The sequence below is a fragment of the Xiphophorus couchianus genome, chromosome 16 (genome assembly GCF_001444195.1).
Source record: "Xiphophorus couchianus chromosome 16, X_couchianus-1.0, whole genome shotgun sequence".
Classification (NCBI taxonomy): Eukaryota; Metazoa; Chordata; class Actinopteri; order Cyprinodontiformes; family Poeciliidae; genus Xiphophorus; species Xiphophorus couchianus.
This window is the reverse complement of record NC_040243.1, coordinates 3,080,021-3,094,184: the sequence shown is the minus strand read 5'-3', so window position 1 is coordinate 3,094,184 and position 14,164 is coordinate 3,080,021. Positions and strand designations below refer to the sequence as shown.

The following is a 14,164-nucleotide window of genomic DNA, read 5'->3' as shown; positions in this document are numbered from 1 at the left end:
AGATATTGGAATTTAAGTGCTGGTTCTACTGGCAGATTATTTCACTTATAGCTTCAAAAATGTCTTGTAAGTTAAATAATCTGCCAATGGATTTTAGGTTTTTAAATAAACATTTTTACTTTTTAATTGTGTCATATCTCAAGTGCACTAAAATATAAATAAAATATAAATTTCACTATAACTAGACTCAAAATACTTGGTAAGATTTTGTATTTTTCAGAGGATAAATGTTTGTTTTTACATTGTCCACCATGATTTAACTATAAAACCTGAGAAATCTAACGGTTACTGAGACTTTAAGTTTGTCTCCAAGACACACAAAAAAAAAAGTATGAGATTTTTTATTTATGGGTTTTTAACTTTGCTAAAAAGTAAAATCTTTGTTTGTGAAGAACCTGGAGGTGTAAAGATATAACGTTATAATGCTCAGAAAATAAAAGTGCTGTGGTGATGGAGGTGTGCTGTTTAAACCTCAGGGATGTTCAACTGGACCCGACTGAACATCTCAGGAGAACATGCCAGTCCGGTTCCGTCGATGGCGCAGGCGTACTGCTGCTCCAGGTAGCTTTTATCAAGCTTCTGTCCAGTAGATTGGTCTCCCAGACAGGCGTCCAGGTGGACGGTGGCTTTGAACCTGGACTGCAGCAGAACCAGAGACAGGGCCAAGGTGACCACAGAGAACGGGACGCTGTCTGATTCTTTTCCTGGGAAGATGAACGGAACCACGATCCGGTTTCTCCCAACAGAACCGTGTTTTTTGGTGAGAGACTCAAAGTTCTTCCAGATTCCATTGTCTGGTCGTAGAGGACTAACTGTGATGTTTGGGATCATCTGGTCTCCAGCCTGTCTCATTGAGTTCCAGCGGTCCGGTAGTTTCACGGGTCGGTGTTTTTCATCAGGAACTGTGCAGCCAAGCTTCTTGGTGCAGTAGAAGACTCTGTGCTGAGGCTGCAGCCGTCCTGTGGCGATGCCGTACCCCAAACTGCAGGTGACACAGTTCCAGGGAGCATAAAGAACCACGTCCCTGATGGAGGCCAGAGGCAGCAGACAGCTGGCTGGGATCATGAAGTCTCTGATTGCTCCATGAGCCATGAAGACGACGTCCACCGCGTCGCCGTGGTTCTTCTTCTCTTCTGCAGCGATGTGTGTCTTCAGGAAGTTAAACATGTCCGCCAGCTTGCTGAAGGTGCTGGACTCTGAGTTTTCTCTCAGCCACGTCAGGGCGGTTTGGTCGCTACAGTTTTCCACAGCGAGCGTCATCAGTCTGCTGCGTTCATCAGGAATCGTGATGATGTCAGAGCGACGAACTCCTCTGACGCGTTTCCTCCTGGAGAAACCAACAAACCGGGCATCAGCTGCAGCTTTGACCTGTGCATCGATTTTAACGAGACGCCAACATGGAGGACGGTCTCAGATGAACCTATTGGTGTCCAAACATGTTGCCCTGGGGCCAAACGGCCCCCAATCCACACTTTGGACCCCCAGACTGCAGATTAATCAGAAAACCAGTCCTACCTGGGAACTCTTTGTGATCCTCCAGCAGCAGCAGCTCTGCGGGTCTGGACAGAAGACGGCGGGAAAGTCCGGATAATCTGGTTGTTTCTGTGACTTGACCGCAAAAAAAGCACAAAAATACAAATTTATTATTATTGACTTTTTTTATTCTGTATATTGTTTCATATGTGTAAATTAAAACTAAAGCACAGAGCAGAGCAAACATTGCTGGGAAACTTTTTCATTTTAAATCGGCTCAGTTTGTTGGTCTCAGTTTCCTGGAGAGGAGCCTGAGGAAGTTTCACATTTAGGGCAAAGTTTTATAAATCCCTGTTTTCATGCTGTAACAGTAACAGAGGGGATTTCCTCTGACAGCTGGGCGTGAACTGAAGGTTGTTCCAGATCCGGATGGTTTTCAGACTGGATGCTCCTTTCTGTTTGTAAATCCATCTGGTTTAAACTTTTTATTTTCCCTCCTTTAACATAAACATCCAACCTCCTAAATCTCCCTGGAAACCTGAAGTAGAACATGGTTTATTGTTAAACAGCTTTAAAGGAACCTGCTTTGAGTTATTTGATTATTGTTGGTCAAATTAAACTTTTAAGAAAGAACTTTTCCTCTGCGCTCGGTTTTATTTGTGGCGTCCCCCAAGGAACCATTTTCATTCAGTTCTGGTCAAAATGCATAACATCACTTTATTTGATCATCAGGTGTGTCTGTCAGTCTCATTTCTTGTTCTTTTCAAAATAAAAGCATCAATAAACTTTAATTATGTAAACGCAAAGTCCTTATTTTGGACGATTAACGAAAAGCTTATTTGTTGACTTCAGTGACATTTACCAGCAAAGTTCCTTTAAATCTGATGGATTCTACAGATTAAATTAGAGGCTTTATGTTATGATTGCATCTGCTGAAGACTTTTTGTTGATGTCAGAAGCTCCTCCTCTGGTCACAGTTTTACTTTCATTTAGTTTCTGCTTTTGGTTTAAAGCTTCTTTGCTGTAAACTCTCATAAAAAAACATATTTTAACCAGGAGATCTCCACAGAAGATGGATCCTTTTCATTGTTGGTTCCTCTGGAGGTCAGACCACCAGGATCATTTTAAAGGTTTCTTTAATTATGGAGTTTATATTTCAGTTAATGAGGTAATGTTTTTACATTTTATGTAAACACAAACTTTTTAAAGTCTTTAATTTTTCTGGTTCCTAGCAGGTTATTTATTCTTTCTTCCTGTCAAATCTCTTTATTTTTCTCCCTATAAAATTAATTTCTGTCCTTTTTCTGCTGTTAACTTCCGGATGTTTATTTCATTATTTAACCACCAGAGGGAGACAGAAAGCTGCCTTTATAATAATAAACTTTAATCATTAATCATACAAGCGCTAATTCCAGATATAAAGGAGTTGTTTGTGTGTAAAATAAAATAAAACAAAATAAATGTAGTATATGTTTGGATTACCAGAATTTCATATTGCACAGATTTTTGAATATTTGAAGCGTTTAAAATCAAAGTGTTTGCAGAAACTCACAGTTGCTGCTGAAGTCTGTCCAGCTCCTCCATCGCAGCAGAAAGCTGAATTGGGTTGGGAATGTAAAAATCACTCATGGCTGTTTTTTTATCAGGAAACACAAGAAAACAAACAGAATATATGTTTACATTAGTTCATACATCAGTAAATATCTAAATAATTAACAAAAACCTTGAAGTAGAATCATCTGAGGGTGAATTCCAGTTCTTAACATTCAGCAGACATTAAGGAGATAATATTACTCTGAATATTAATGTTAATGTCTCAATATGAGGCAAAATGTATCAACAAAAATAGACTGATTAAAAAATGGCTAAAGAAAAATCAAGTTTTTTAAAGACGAGCTGCATTGTGACTGCTTCTTACCTCACAGGTGAGCTTGAAGAGAAAACCTGGAGACGTTCTTCCCTCCGGATGATAAAATGTTTATGAAAGCAAGAAGGTTCAGGAAAATACCCACTTTCCTGAGTGGGTTAACACCCACTAAGGAAAACACCTGAGTGGGCGTTTCCCTAACTTTATTTAAATCTTTGAAGAAGGAAAACACTTTTACTTTCTTATTATTAACATTTTGTTGAAAATAGGAAGTTAAATTATGTTTTTAATGTTTGTTTTTCTGTTAAACTCAGAATAAATTGATTTCTGTGTTTATTCTAGGAATAGAAAATAATCCTATATTATATAATTGCAACAAAACATTTATTTATTGTTTAGTCAGAGGAGCCAGAAGTCAGACAAAGGCTGAAAATTAATCTTTTAATTTTTAATTTTCTTATTTTTCATATAATATAGTCTCTTTGTTTTGATGCACAAATATGTATTTAAATTATGTACTTTTTTTAATCCTACAAAGTTGCACATTCCTTAAATCTGAGTATTCTATTTATGATAATATAAAATTATAACTTTGTCCTTACTGTACATGTTTGTTTTTATCTGTTTTAATATATTTAAAATCTTTCTGTGATGTTACACCTGCAGGACAGTGGAGCTGGAATCCGGTTGAACAGGTTTAGATATAAATACAAACTGGATGATGATGATGATAATGATGATGATGATGATGACGATGACGATGATGATGATGGATTTCCAAAGAAATTCCAGAATTGAACTTCCCATAAATCCGACTATTTACTGTAACTCAACATCTTTTTCCTCTCTGCGGTTTGGATCATTTATTTTAGTGATCAGGTCCAAAATGTATTTTCTCTTTCCACAGATTCTCAATCAGATCAAATAAAATGTCTTTAAATCTTTATCTGAAGTGTGTTTAATTATTTAGTAGCCAAAGTGTAAAAAATATTATTTTAGTTTTGCGGCCTTAAAATCCTGGAGGAGTTTAGATTCATTTACAGAAAGATTTTCTTACCCTGAGCAGCTCAATAATGTCTAGTTTCATTTTTTTAATCTCTGGAATAAAAATTAAATTAATTAAATTCACCTGTACTGAACTGGCAACTTGTGCTCACTTGTAATTTTTTTTAAAGTTATTTTCTTCAGTTATGATTTATTTATATTTAGGCCTGTCACGATAAACGATAAATCGATTAATCGTACGATAAATTAAAACTATCGACGTCATTTTAATTATCGGCATTATCGTCTCTTCCGGCCTTTTTCTCTTTCTGTTAATGACACTGAATGAAAAAAGGCTCAACTCCGGTGCTCTCCACTGACCCTCCCTTCCTCATTTCCTTAGTGTAATGCCCTGCGAACACAACATGGCCGATTGTCGGCCCATTTTCAAAACCTGACAGACCACACAGCCGACAGAAATCCTAGGTATAACGGTTCGATCGGTTCGTTCCTGCCGTGTGGTGTCCAACAGTGGGCACAAAATAATGGCTACAAGTCCAGTGAACTAATTTTAAAACCAGGCATCAATCAATGCATTACTACAATCTACCTGCAATGCATGTTGCTAGTGTCAGTGTAAAGTCCTGACTGAATGAAAATCATTATAACCTGTTTACGTCACGTAACGAAGAACAGCTGAAAAGTTACCGGGTTTATCAACTGCAGTAGCAATTTCGCTCCAACTCCTCCTCTTGTCATTTCTGTATTCTTTGCATGTTGAATAAACATTAATGTTGTTTCCACATATCATCTCCAATGTCCGCTGGACTTCAGGTTGCGCCGTGTCAGCTGTTTGGGATTCCCCTCCGTAATTTCCCCTCAGAAAACACAGAGGAGAATCCGCGCTTTCTGATTGGCTGCCTGTCACATTCAACAGGCTGCGTTAAGCTCCCAGTCGGGGAAAACCCCTGATTTAGATCAGAGCGGCAACGATGATCTACCATAACACACCACACAATCTTAGAAAGACCAACGTTTTAAGATTGTTGTAAGGGGAAAAATAGGAGCAAAAAATCGTGTAGTGTGAACTATTGCATCAGGTAGTCGATGTGCCCATCTTCTCTATTTAAATCTAATTATTACTGAAGGGCAACATAATATACAGACTTCATAATCTGCACTCTTTTGGTTGAATGCAGTATTTATTTCCACTTTGGCTTTATGTTGTTTAGTTTTTATCAAGTACATTTTTTATTAATGGAGACTGAGAATCCATTTTGTTTTCGTTTTTGGTTGTTTTGTTTATTTTGTTTATCAGTTCCAGTGTTAAATATTCTTTTGAAAATAAAGTGTATCTGTCTTTGGCAGGAAATCACATGCATTATTATGTCATTTCCATTAAATCAGTGTAAAAAGGTCTTCAAACAATATTATCGTTTATCGCAATAATTTTTGAGACAATTAATCGCTCAGCAAAATTTGCTATCGTGACAGGCCTATTTATATTAATTAAATTTTTGGTATTGTTAATGTTTATGTATCCAATCAAATCAGATTTAATTTAATCGTGTGTGTAAAATGTTTTCTTGACAAATTTCTTTAGAGTTTTTTATGGTTTTGTTTTATTCTGTTGGATGTTAGTTAACGTTTTTCTTTTATTTTTTGTGCACGTCATATTTTCTATTCAATAAATATTATAGATTGTGATTTTTTTTCTTTTTTCTTTAAATATTTCCATTAAAACTTTTCGCTCATCACCTGACAGTCTGTTTCTGATTTTAGTCTTTAAAAGTATTTTCCTTTTCATCCTCTGACTTGAGCTGATAATGAGACCCTTCAGTTTTATGGATCTTTTATATTATTTCACTTTTTTCCTTTGTGAAATAAAGAAAAAATAATTTTTCCTTATAAAAAGGAAAAATAATTCCTTTTATTATTTTTAAGAACTTTGATGAGCTTTTATTATGAAACTCCTTCCTGTCAGATAACGAAAGCTAGTGCCAAAATAATTCTTAAAATAAAAACAAAAAAGGTTTTTTGGATAAAACCAAAGTACATATTGCAATTATGAATAATCCTTCCACCAAACACAGGCAGTTTATAGTTTACATTTCCAAAGTAAAACCTTTAATCAAACCTTCCTGAATGTGAAAACTTTAAATTGTATATGCTTGGCTTGCAACAATAAAGGTGCCCTTATATATGGCTAATAAATGGTTTATATATGTTATTAATTCATCTCTAAACACCTTACAAATCATTATAACTGTTTATCATCCATTAAATAAGGAAGGACACAAAATATAGCAATTTCTTGCCAAATAGTGAACCAATTTTATATATTTTATCTAGTTGTTATATTAAATATTTCTTATAAGCACAATAAACATTTATACGTGTCGTTTTTTTATCCTTAATTAATGCACAATAAACAGTTACTAATGCGTTATACTGTTTACAGAAGAATTGATAACATCTATAAATAAATAAAAGCCTTGTTGTAAAGTGAACATAACATTTTAGTATCTTAATTTTTACATTTCAAGTTTAAAGTTAACCATATTGATTAATTGTGATTAATCATTGGAAGAGCGATCGATCAACCACCAGGTGGTTTACGGAAAACCTGCAGATCAGAGAGTTCAGACAAACACTGCCGTCCCCTCTTAGCAAATATTTAGTCGTAGTTCATTTACTTTATTAGTTTTTTTATTTATTTTCTTTGGGGGGGGTAGACTCTTCCCATCAACCCGGTGCAGGTTGATGTCCCATAAAGACAGAGTTCAGTGAATTCATTGTTCAGTAGATTCACCGGCTGCTCAAACGCCGTAAAACATGCAGAGATTTCAAAAACCCAAAGTGAAGAAAAGTTTACAAAGTATGAATATTTTTATTTTTATGCTTTAGCTCAGGGGTCACCAACACGGGCCCCGCGGGCCCCCGGTCGCCCGCGGAGCAAGACCTGTCATTAGGGAGCACTGCCAAGAAATTGTTTAATTTAATGTTTTTACATTGAAGTAATAACATTTGTTTATATTTAGATTTTTTTAAAAAGTAAATTACAAAAAAATATTTAAAATAAATTCCTTTATGCATAAAACTCTTTTCTATGGTTAAAGTTCAGAACTGCACAGACGCCATTTTATCGGAGGGCAGCAGTTTCAGCGCGCTGCCTACCTTAAGATTTTCCTTGAAGTAAAAATAGAAAAGAATAATTTCTGAAATTTTTATTATCGAACTCTCTTTACAATTAACAAAATTGTGGAGAAAAAAAAAGATCTTTTGTGTCAAAACATCTTGTACGTAGCGCACGTCTGAGTCTGGGGGTCAAAGGGCACGCCAAAGCTTAAATCTTATTGGTCAGTTTGCTTTTGTTTATTTGGCGGCTTGGCGGTTTTTCTGTAAGATAAAAATGAATGACAGGAGTTTGGACCTCCCGTAGTTCTAAGAGCGGTTTGGATCCCGGCGGAGCTTTTTACAGTGTTGGTTCTGGAGGGTCGTCGGTTTCTGAGCTTCTTTGATGTTTCCCGAACCGGAGAGCTGATGGGTCACATGTTAGCTGACATCTGCCGCTCTTCCCGAGTGTCACGCTAAGACTGTGGGTTAAACCATTTAATCTAGTCAAAACGTTCCCCAAAAGAGTAAAAATTAAGCAAACATTGTTGCTTCACCTTCTGCTCCTTTGGACGTCTGACACCACCTGAACCTGGGAATCAACATCCTCCTCTGTCCGTGGATCACACGGGTATATAGGCTTCGCTTCCATGTCTTTATTATTTAGCATCGTTTGTATAAAAAAAAAAAAAAAAAAAAAGGCTGCGCTGCTTTAGTGGTTTAGGTTTGTGCGGCTTTTGTGCGACGCCACATGATGCGCGTTGGAGAGGCGGTTGTGCTCCTGCAGGTCAGGTGCAGTGATAGTTTTGTACCTTCCAATCTGTCGGACAGTTTTTTTTTTCAACATCTGCTGGTGTCAGCCAGCTGGTGACCCGTCAGCTTTTAAGTTTGTGAAACCACAACAAAAGCTAATAAACTGGCGACCCGCCAGAACCGCACTGTAAAAAGCTCAGGCGGGATCTTAGAACTATGGGAGATTCAAACTCCACTCATCATTTTTAGGTCACAGAAAAAGCAAACTGACCAATAAGATTTAGGCTTTGGGTGCCCTTTGACCCCCACAGACTCACACAGATGTGCAACACATACAAGATGTTTTGACACAAAATAGCTTTTTCTTCTCCCCACAATTTTGTTAATAGTAAAGAGGTTTGGATAACAAAAAAATACAATAACTTTTCTTTTCTTTTTTTTATTTAAAGGAAAATCTCAGTGCGTCCAGCTGCAACAATCCAGACTCAGTCACTTGTGGGCAATTTAGAATCACACAGAAAATCTCCAAAAGGGAATCAAACTTAAAACTCTGAACTAAGAATTTCTGATCACATAGCAATTAGCCATAGCTGCATGGTAAATTATTACTGATAACTATTGTCAGTAGCCCCTAACATTAATATGACCAGGCAGCGTGTAATCATATATTTATGTATATATACTCTTATTATAAAGGCTGAGCCAAGAAAATGTATGTCTGTATCAAACAAGTAGCCCTTCGTGTTACTCTGAACACGTGAAAGTAGCTCCAAGTCTCAAAAAGGTTGGTGACCCCTGCTTTAGCTGTACAGACTTTATTGAAAGTTAAGTAAATGTTGAATACCACGGCGTGGATGCAACAGTAACTTTGACCTGTCAACAACGCCGATCAGAACATTTCCAGTTCCAGACTGAACCCTGGACTGAAACCGGACCTGGGAAGGAGGAGCGACCCTCAGTCCTTTAAACTCAGGTCAGCAGCATCAGTCCAGCAGAAAGCAGAGGTTTGCTCTGACGGGTTCTGCTCACCCATCTGGACCTCTGCCTGCTCCTCAAACATCTCAACAGGTCTGCAGAGTTTATATTCACACTTTAATCCGGTCTTTAACTGCAGCTGCTTTCATGATTTATTTTTAGTTTGATCCTCAGACAAGAAGAAGTTCCAGCTGGCAGAGAATCAAACCATCAGAGCAGCAGGTAACTCACCAGGTTGCTTCAATCAGATGTTTATGTTTTCTGTTTGCTTGATCAAGATTTCAGGAGAAGAAAACTGTCTTGGAAGGTCGTCCACATAAAGACGTCGTCTGATGTCCAAATGTGGGGAAAAGGTTGAAGATGCTTCCTGTTAAACATCTAATTCAACACAATAAGAATCAACTGCAGCAACTGAAACAAGAACTTTCTGATTCAATGTTAGCTCAGGGTTTAGTTTGTTTAGTTTCAGCAAAAAGCAGTAAATGGATGTTAGCTTGTAAATCATAAATCAAGCTGAATATATTGAGTTCCTCTGCTTTCTCCCAGAGCTAACTACAAACAACCAATCAGCTTAGGGAGGAGGTGAAAGAGATCTATCTTTTCATGTTTTATCTGTCTCATAGCAAACTGTCACCACATGACAGTTTTAACAAATATGAAAAAAATAAATATTCTTTTACTGCAGCTTTCACCATGTTTTGACAATTTAGCAGAGTTTCTTGAGCAGAAGATGTTTGGATGTGTCTTTTTATTTTAGACTGAATGTTATTCTCTGTTTTATAGTGATGGCGTCCCAACGCTGGATTAGCTTGGTCCTGTTAGCTTCACTGATCTTTCTCTTCTGCTGGACAACTGTCTCTGCTTTGTCTCTTGGTGATCCGCCAAATGTCCCCTCGTCTCAGTACAGAGATAAACGAGACATGGCAGCCAGCACTAGAGAGCAGGTGCAAGCATCTACAGAAGCAGTCAAAGCTTCTCTGACTACCATCATAGAAGTGATGCAAAACCTTGATGTTAAGAAAGTCAAAGATATAATGGCCAGTTTCTCGAAGATCGCCAGCCTAGCACCGGGCATTGGAACTCTAGCGGCGTCCGTTCTCAACATGGTCTTAGCTTTTATCCCCCAGGAAGACCTGGTGCTGAAGGAGGTAAAGAAAGGGTTTGCTGAGGTGAACCGGAAGCTGGACCTTCTCTCGATCCAGATCTCCAACTTGGCAACTGATGTTGAATGGTTCAACTACGCCAGCATCTACTCTAGAGATGAAGTCGCCATCCTCAACGCCTGGGATAAGTTAAATGATCTTCGTCAAAACAGTAACTTGGTATCGACTGATGAAGAAAGACTCAGACTGGCTGAAATATTTGCCAACTATTATGAAAGTTCAGGAGCTGAATCCAGTGTGTCCAATCTTTACCGCTACCTGACAGTGGACAGCACGTCTCTGAGCGAAAACCTCAACAATCTGCTGAAGAAGAAGTTTAAATGTGACGTTAAAGAGATCGGCAGGTATAACTTGTACTTCAGTGGCTTGTTGTGGAAGGGGATGTTTGTCAACCAGTTCTACTGGAAGCTGATGGGTTTCAACACAGTGAACAAAGAAGCTGAACATGTAGAGATGTTCACAAAGGTTTATGAAGCTCAGTATGCAGCCATAGACTTCTGCTTGCAGAACTATACAGATTACATGAAGAAAGATGTGGAGGAGACCGCCAAAGGACTAAGCGCTGATGACAAAATGGCCGTTGCTCTTAAGGTGAAAGCATTTCTGGACAAGAAGTATAACTGGTACAACTGGGTGGTGGTGGTATACAACAAGGCAGACAAGAACAATCATATTGTGTTTGATGCAGCTGAGATTGAAGCAGGTGAAATCATTGTGCTTGTGAGCCACACTCCCCATGCTTCTCTGTCAGACGAAACATATATTAGGGAAACTGCAGAAACATGTTTCAGCAATAAATACTGCACAGACATCAAAATAAACCAATGTGTGGAACACCATGGAGGCACCTATCCTGCATTCACTGAATATGCCAAGGTAACACATGTGACCTACTATGAGGACTTTGCAGAGGTCCCAACGCCTCTGCATCGGGTGGGATGCTCTTGGTCTACTGGTGGTGGAAGGATTTCCATACATTTCTCCAGGACGTTGCCCACCTGCACAGATTATCTATGTCACATCAACAGACGGTGCGGCAGACTCCTGTACTCAAACGAATGGGTTTGTCGATGTCCTGCTGGATTCTATGGAGAATATTGTGAGCAGCGCATCGACAAAAGCGTAATCCCGAGACCGGACGCCATCTTTCCCCCCATCAAAACTGTACAGGACAGGCTGAAAATCCTGGAGAATGGCCTGAAAGAACTCAGATGTCACAATTCTTAGAAGATTTTTTACAGAACCCTGAAAGAGGAAACCATGGTTCGATAGAATAACAGCGCATCCCACTGTGATTCAATAAATCACCACCAGATGGCGCCAAAGTTGAGTCTTGCCTGTTGGAATAAAGTCACGTTTCAGATTATGTTACTGAATAAATGACTGTTTATTCTGAATAAAAATACAATTAAATGCAAACATTTAAGTTAAATGTCTCTTTGCATCCTTTGCTCACCTGGTTTTGGTTTTGTTTAATTTAAGAAGATGGAGTTAATAAACCAGATTTTTAACATAATTACTACAGAGTAGAAAAAATATGTAAACAAATCCTATTTTGGTCAATAATAACAACAATAAAGGAAAATTAAACAAAAATAAAGTAATTAATTAATTATCAGAAATGTATGGTGGCCCTGAGGTGCAAAGCACAACAACATTAACAGAAACACAACAACATTAACAGAAACACAACAACATTAACGGAAACACGACAACATTAATGGAAACACAACAACATTAACAGAAACACAACAACATTAACGGAAACACAACAACATTAACGGAAACACGACAACATTAACGGAAACACGACAACATTAACAGAAACACAACAACATTAACGGAAACACGACAGAAATGTGTACTCTCAATAAATGAACAAAAATCTAATGATTATTTCATGTTTCAATTATGATTTCATTAAATTATATTTTTTTAACTCTTGATTTAAAAAACAGAAGAACATGGTAGCATAGTGGACACACAGCGGAGCACCTTCTCACATAGGCTGCTCCAGCTCCGCTGTCGTAGGGACAGATGCAGGAAATCCTTCCTGCCACATGCCATCTCACTGTACAATAAAAGCTAAATCATTGTTCTGCACTAATCAGTCTGATTTTGCACAACTGCACTGTGGCACACTGGCTGTACATATATTTACATATATATATCTGCATTTTTTGAATCTTTGCAAGGACTGCTCTTTAGTAGCTTTTTATATTAACAGCATTTTATATTTTACAATTTATAGGATTTTATATTTTATTTTTATTTTATCTACAACTACTACTCAGTGGTAGTTGTTATTGTGTCTTGTCTCTATGCTGTAACTGCGAAGTAATTTCCCTGCAGGGATGAATAAAGTACTTCTATTCTATTCTATTCTATTCTATTCTACTCTATTCTACTCTATTCTATTCTATTCTAACGTGCATCAACCGTGACAAACGAACTTGCAGTGCCATCAAGTGGTAGAACTGTGGCACTGCAGGACATTTTCAGATGAAATAAATACGTAAGTTTGTGACATTTTTCAACTGATCCACCAGAGGAGTTTATAGACTCCTGTTCTCTCTCTTTTTTTTTTTTATCAGATCCTAAAACCTGAAATATTTTAGTTCATTTAATATTTGTTCAAATAAAATAATGTTTTATTATTGATGAACTTCCTTGATATTCATTATAATTTATTTCATAAAAATGTGGGCCTTAATTTGATGTCTCATTTATTTGTAGTTTGTAATTTTATACTTAAATTTTATTTTTTATGTATTTCTGTAGCTATTTTGTTGCTGGGTTTTATAAATTGGCCCTTATTTTATGAATATAGATGGAAACCTTGATAAATTGAGCTGGAGGAATCCGTCCCCCTAAATAGCTTAGATACTGAAAAGTCTGGAAAATAAAGACTTTTCCCCCTCCACCAATCACAGAAGCTCTCTGTGGAAAAACCCGCCTGATAAAAGAGTCCTGTCTCAGTCGCGCTACAACATGAAGAGCGTTTAGTGACTGGAGGATTCCTTCTCAGCCTCAGAGCCTCTAAAACATGGAAACTTTCACTTTTCCTACTTTAAATTAGACATTATTTCTCTGAGCTGCACACAGCTGTTGACATACCTAGCAACGGTTGCTAAGCTGACTCAACCTGCCTTGATGGAATCTGGTCTGTTATGACATCACAGAGATATATCACAGATTTCAGACAGCAACTCTTTACTTCTGCTACTTTCTTTAAGAGACACAGCTGGAGTTTGGTGAGAGATCGAGATAGTTTGCGATTTAAACAAAATAGTTATTTAATTGTCCTAGAGTTTGTTTTACATTGCAAATCCAAGAAGCCATGAGCCACACAAAGAACGGAAGCAAGCAGTTTAATGTAAACCTGATACCAGACATCCTTGAGAAATTAGACTCTGAGGTGACAACAGACGAGACATTTGACAGCAATCCTGTTTCTGAAAACGAGGAATTAGACTTGAAGATTGTGGATGAATTTATTTTGGAGGAACTTTCAAATTCCACTAATGAAGACGATTTGATCTTGACTGAAAGGGAATCAGCTATAAAGATTGTGGATGAATTCATTTTGGAGGAACTTTCAAATTCCACTAATGAAGATGATTTGAGCTCGACTGAAAGGGAATCAGCTATAAAGATGGTGGATGAATTTATTTTGGAGGATCTTTCAAATTCCACTAATGACGATGATTTGAGCTCGACTGAAAGGGAATCAGCTATAAAGATGGTGGATGAATTCATTTTGGAGGATCTTTCAAATTCCACTAATGAAGATGATTTGAGCTCGACTGAAAGGGAATCAGCTATAAAGATGGTG

General features: G+C 37.5%; 2 protein-coding genes and 1 long non-coding RNA gene across 4 annotated transcripts; 2 read left to right on the top strand and 1 right to left on the bottom strand.

Moving 5' to 3' along the window:
* Positions 1–247: 247 nt before the first annotated feature.
* On the bottom strand, positions 248–1,605 carry LOC114160212 (uncharacterized). The gene is made up of 2 exons (XM_028042688.1): positions 1,516–1,605; positions 248–1,327 (listed from the first exon to the last, which is right to left on the bottom strand). Exon 2 carries the CDS (start codon positions 1,258–1,260, stop codon positions 466–468), a length of 795 nt encoding a protein of 264 aa, XP_027898489.1. The 5' UTR covers positions 1,261–1,327; positions 1,516–1,605; the 3' UTR covers positions 248–465.
* A 720-nt stretch (positions 1,606–2,325) lies between these two features.
* LOC114159608 (uncharacterized) lies at positions 2,326–4,284 on the top strand. The gene is made up of 2 exons (XR_003598623.1): positions 2,326–2,641; positions 4,007–4,284. It is a non-coding gene; the product is annotated as an uncharacterized LOC114159608 (long non-coding RNA).
* Positions 4,285–9,144: 4,860 nt separating this feature from the next.
* Positions 9,145–11,761, top strand: LOC114159424 (cephalotoxin-like protein). Of its 2 annotated transcripts, none has more exons than XM_028041397.1 (3): positions 9,145–9,259; positions 9,341–9,388; positions 9,950–11,761. In XM_028041397.1, the coding sequence occupies exon 3, from the start codon at positions 9,952–9,954 to the stop codon at positions 11,554–11,556; it is 1,605 nt and encodes a 534-aa protein (XP_027897198.1). In that variant the 5' UTR covers positions 9,145–9,259; positions 9,341–9,388; positions 9,950–9,951; the 3' UTR covers positions 11,557–11,761. The 2 variants fall into 2 exon arrangements, with proteins under 2 accessions (XP_027897198.1, XP_027897197.1); XM_028041396.1 differs by having other exon boundaries at positions 9,148–9,259; positions 9,329–9,388.
* The last annotated feature ends 2,403 nt before the right edge of the window (positions 11,762–14,164 follow it).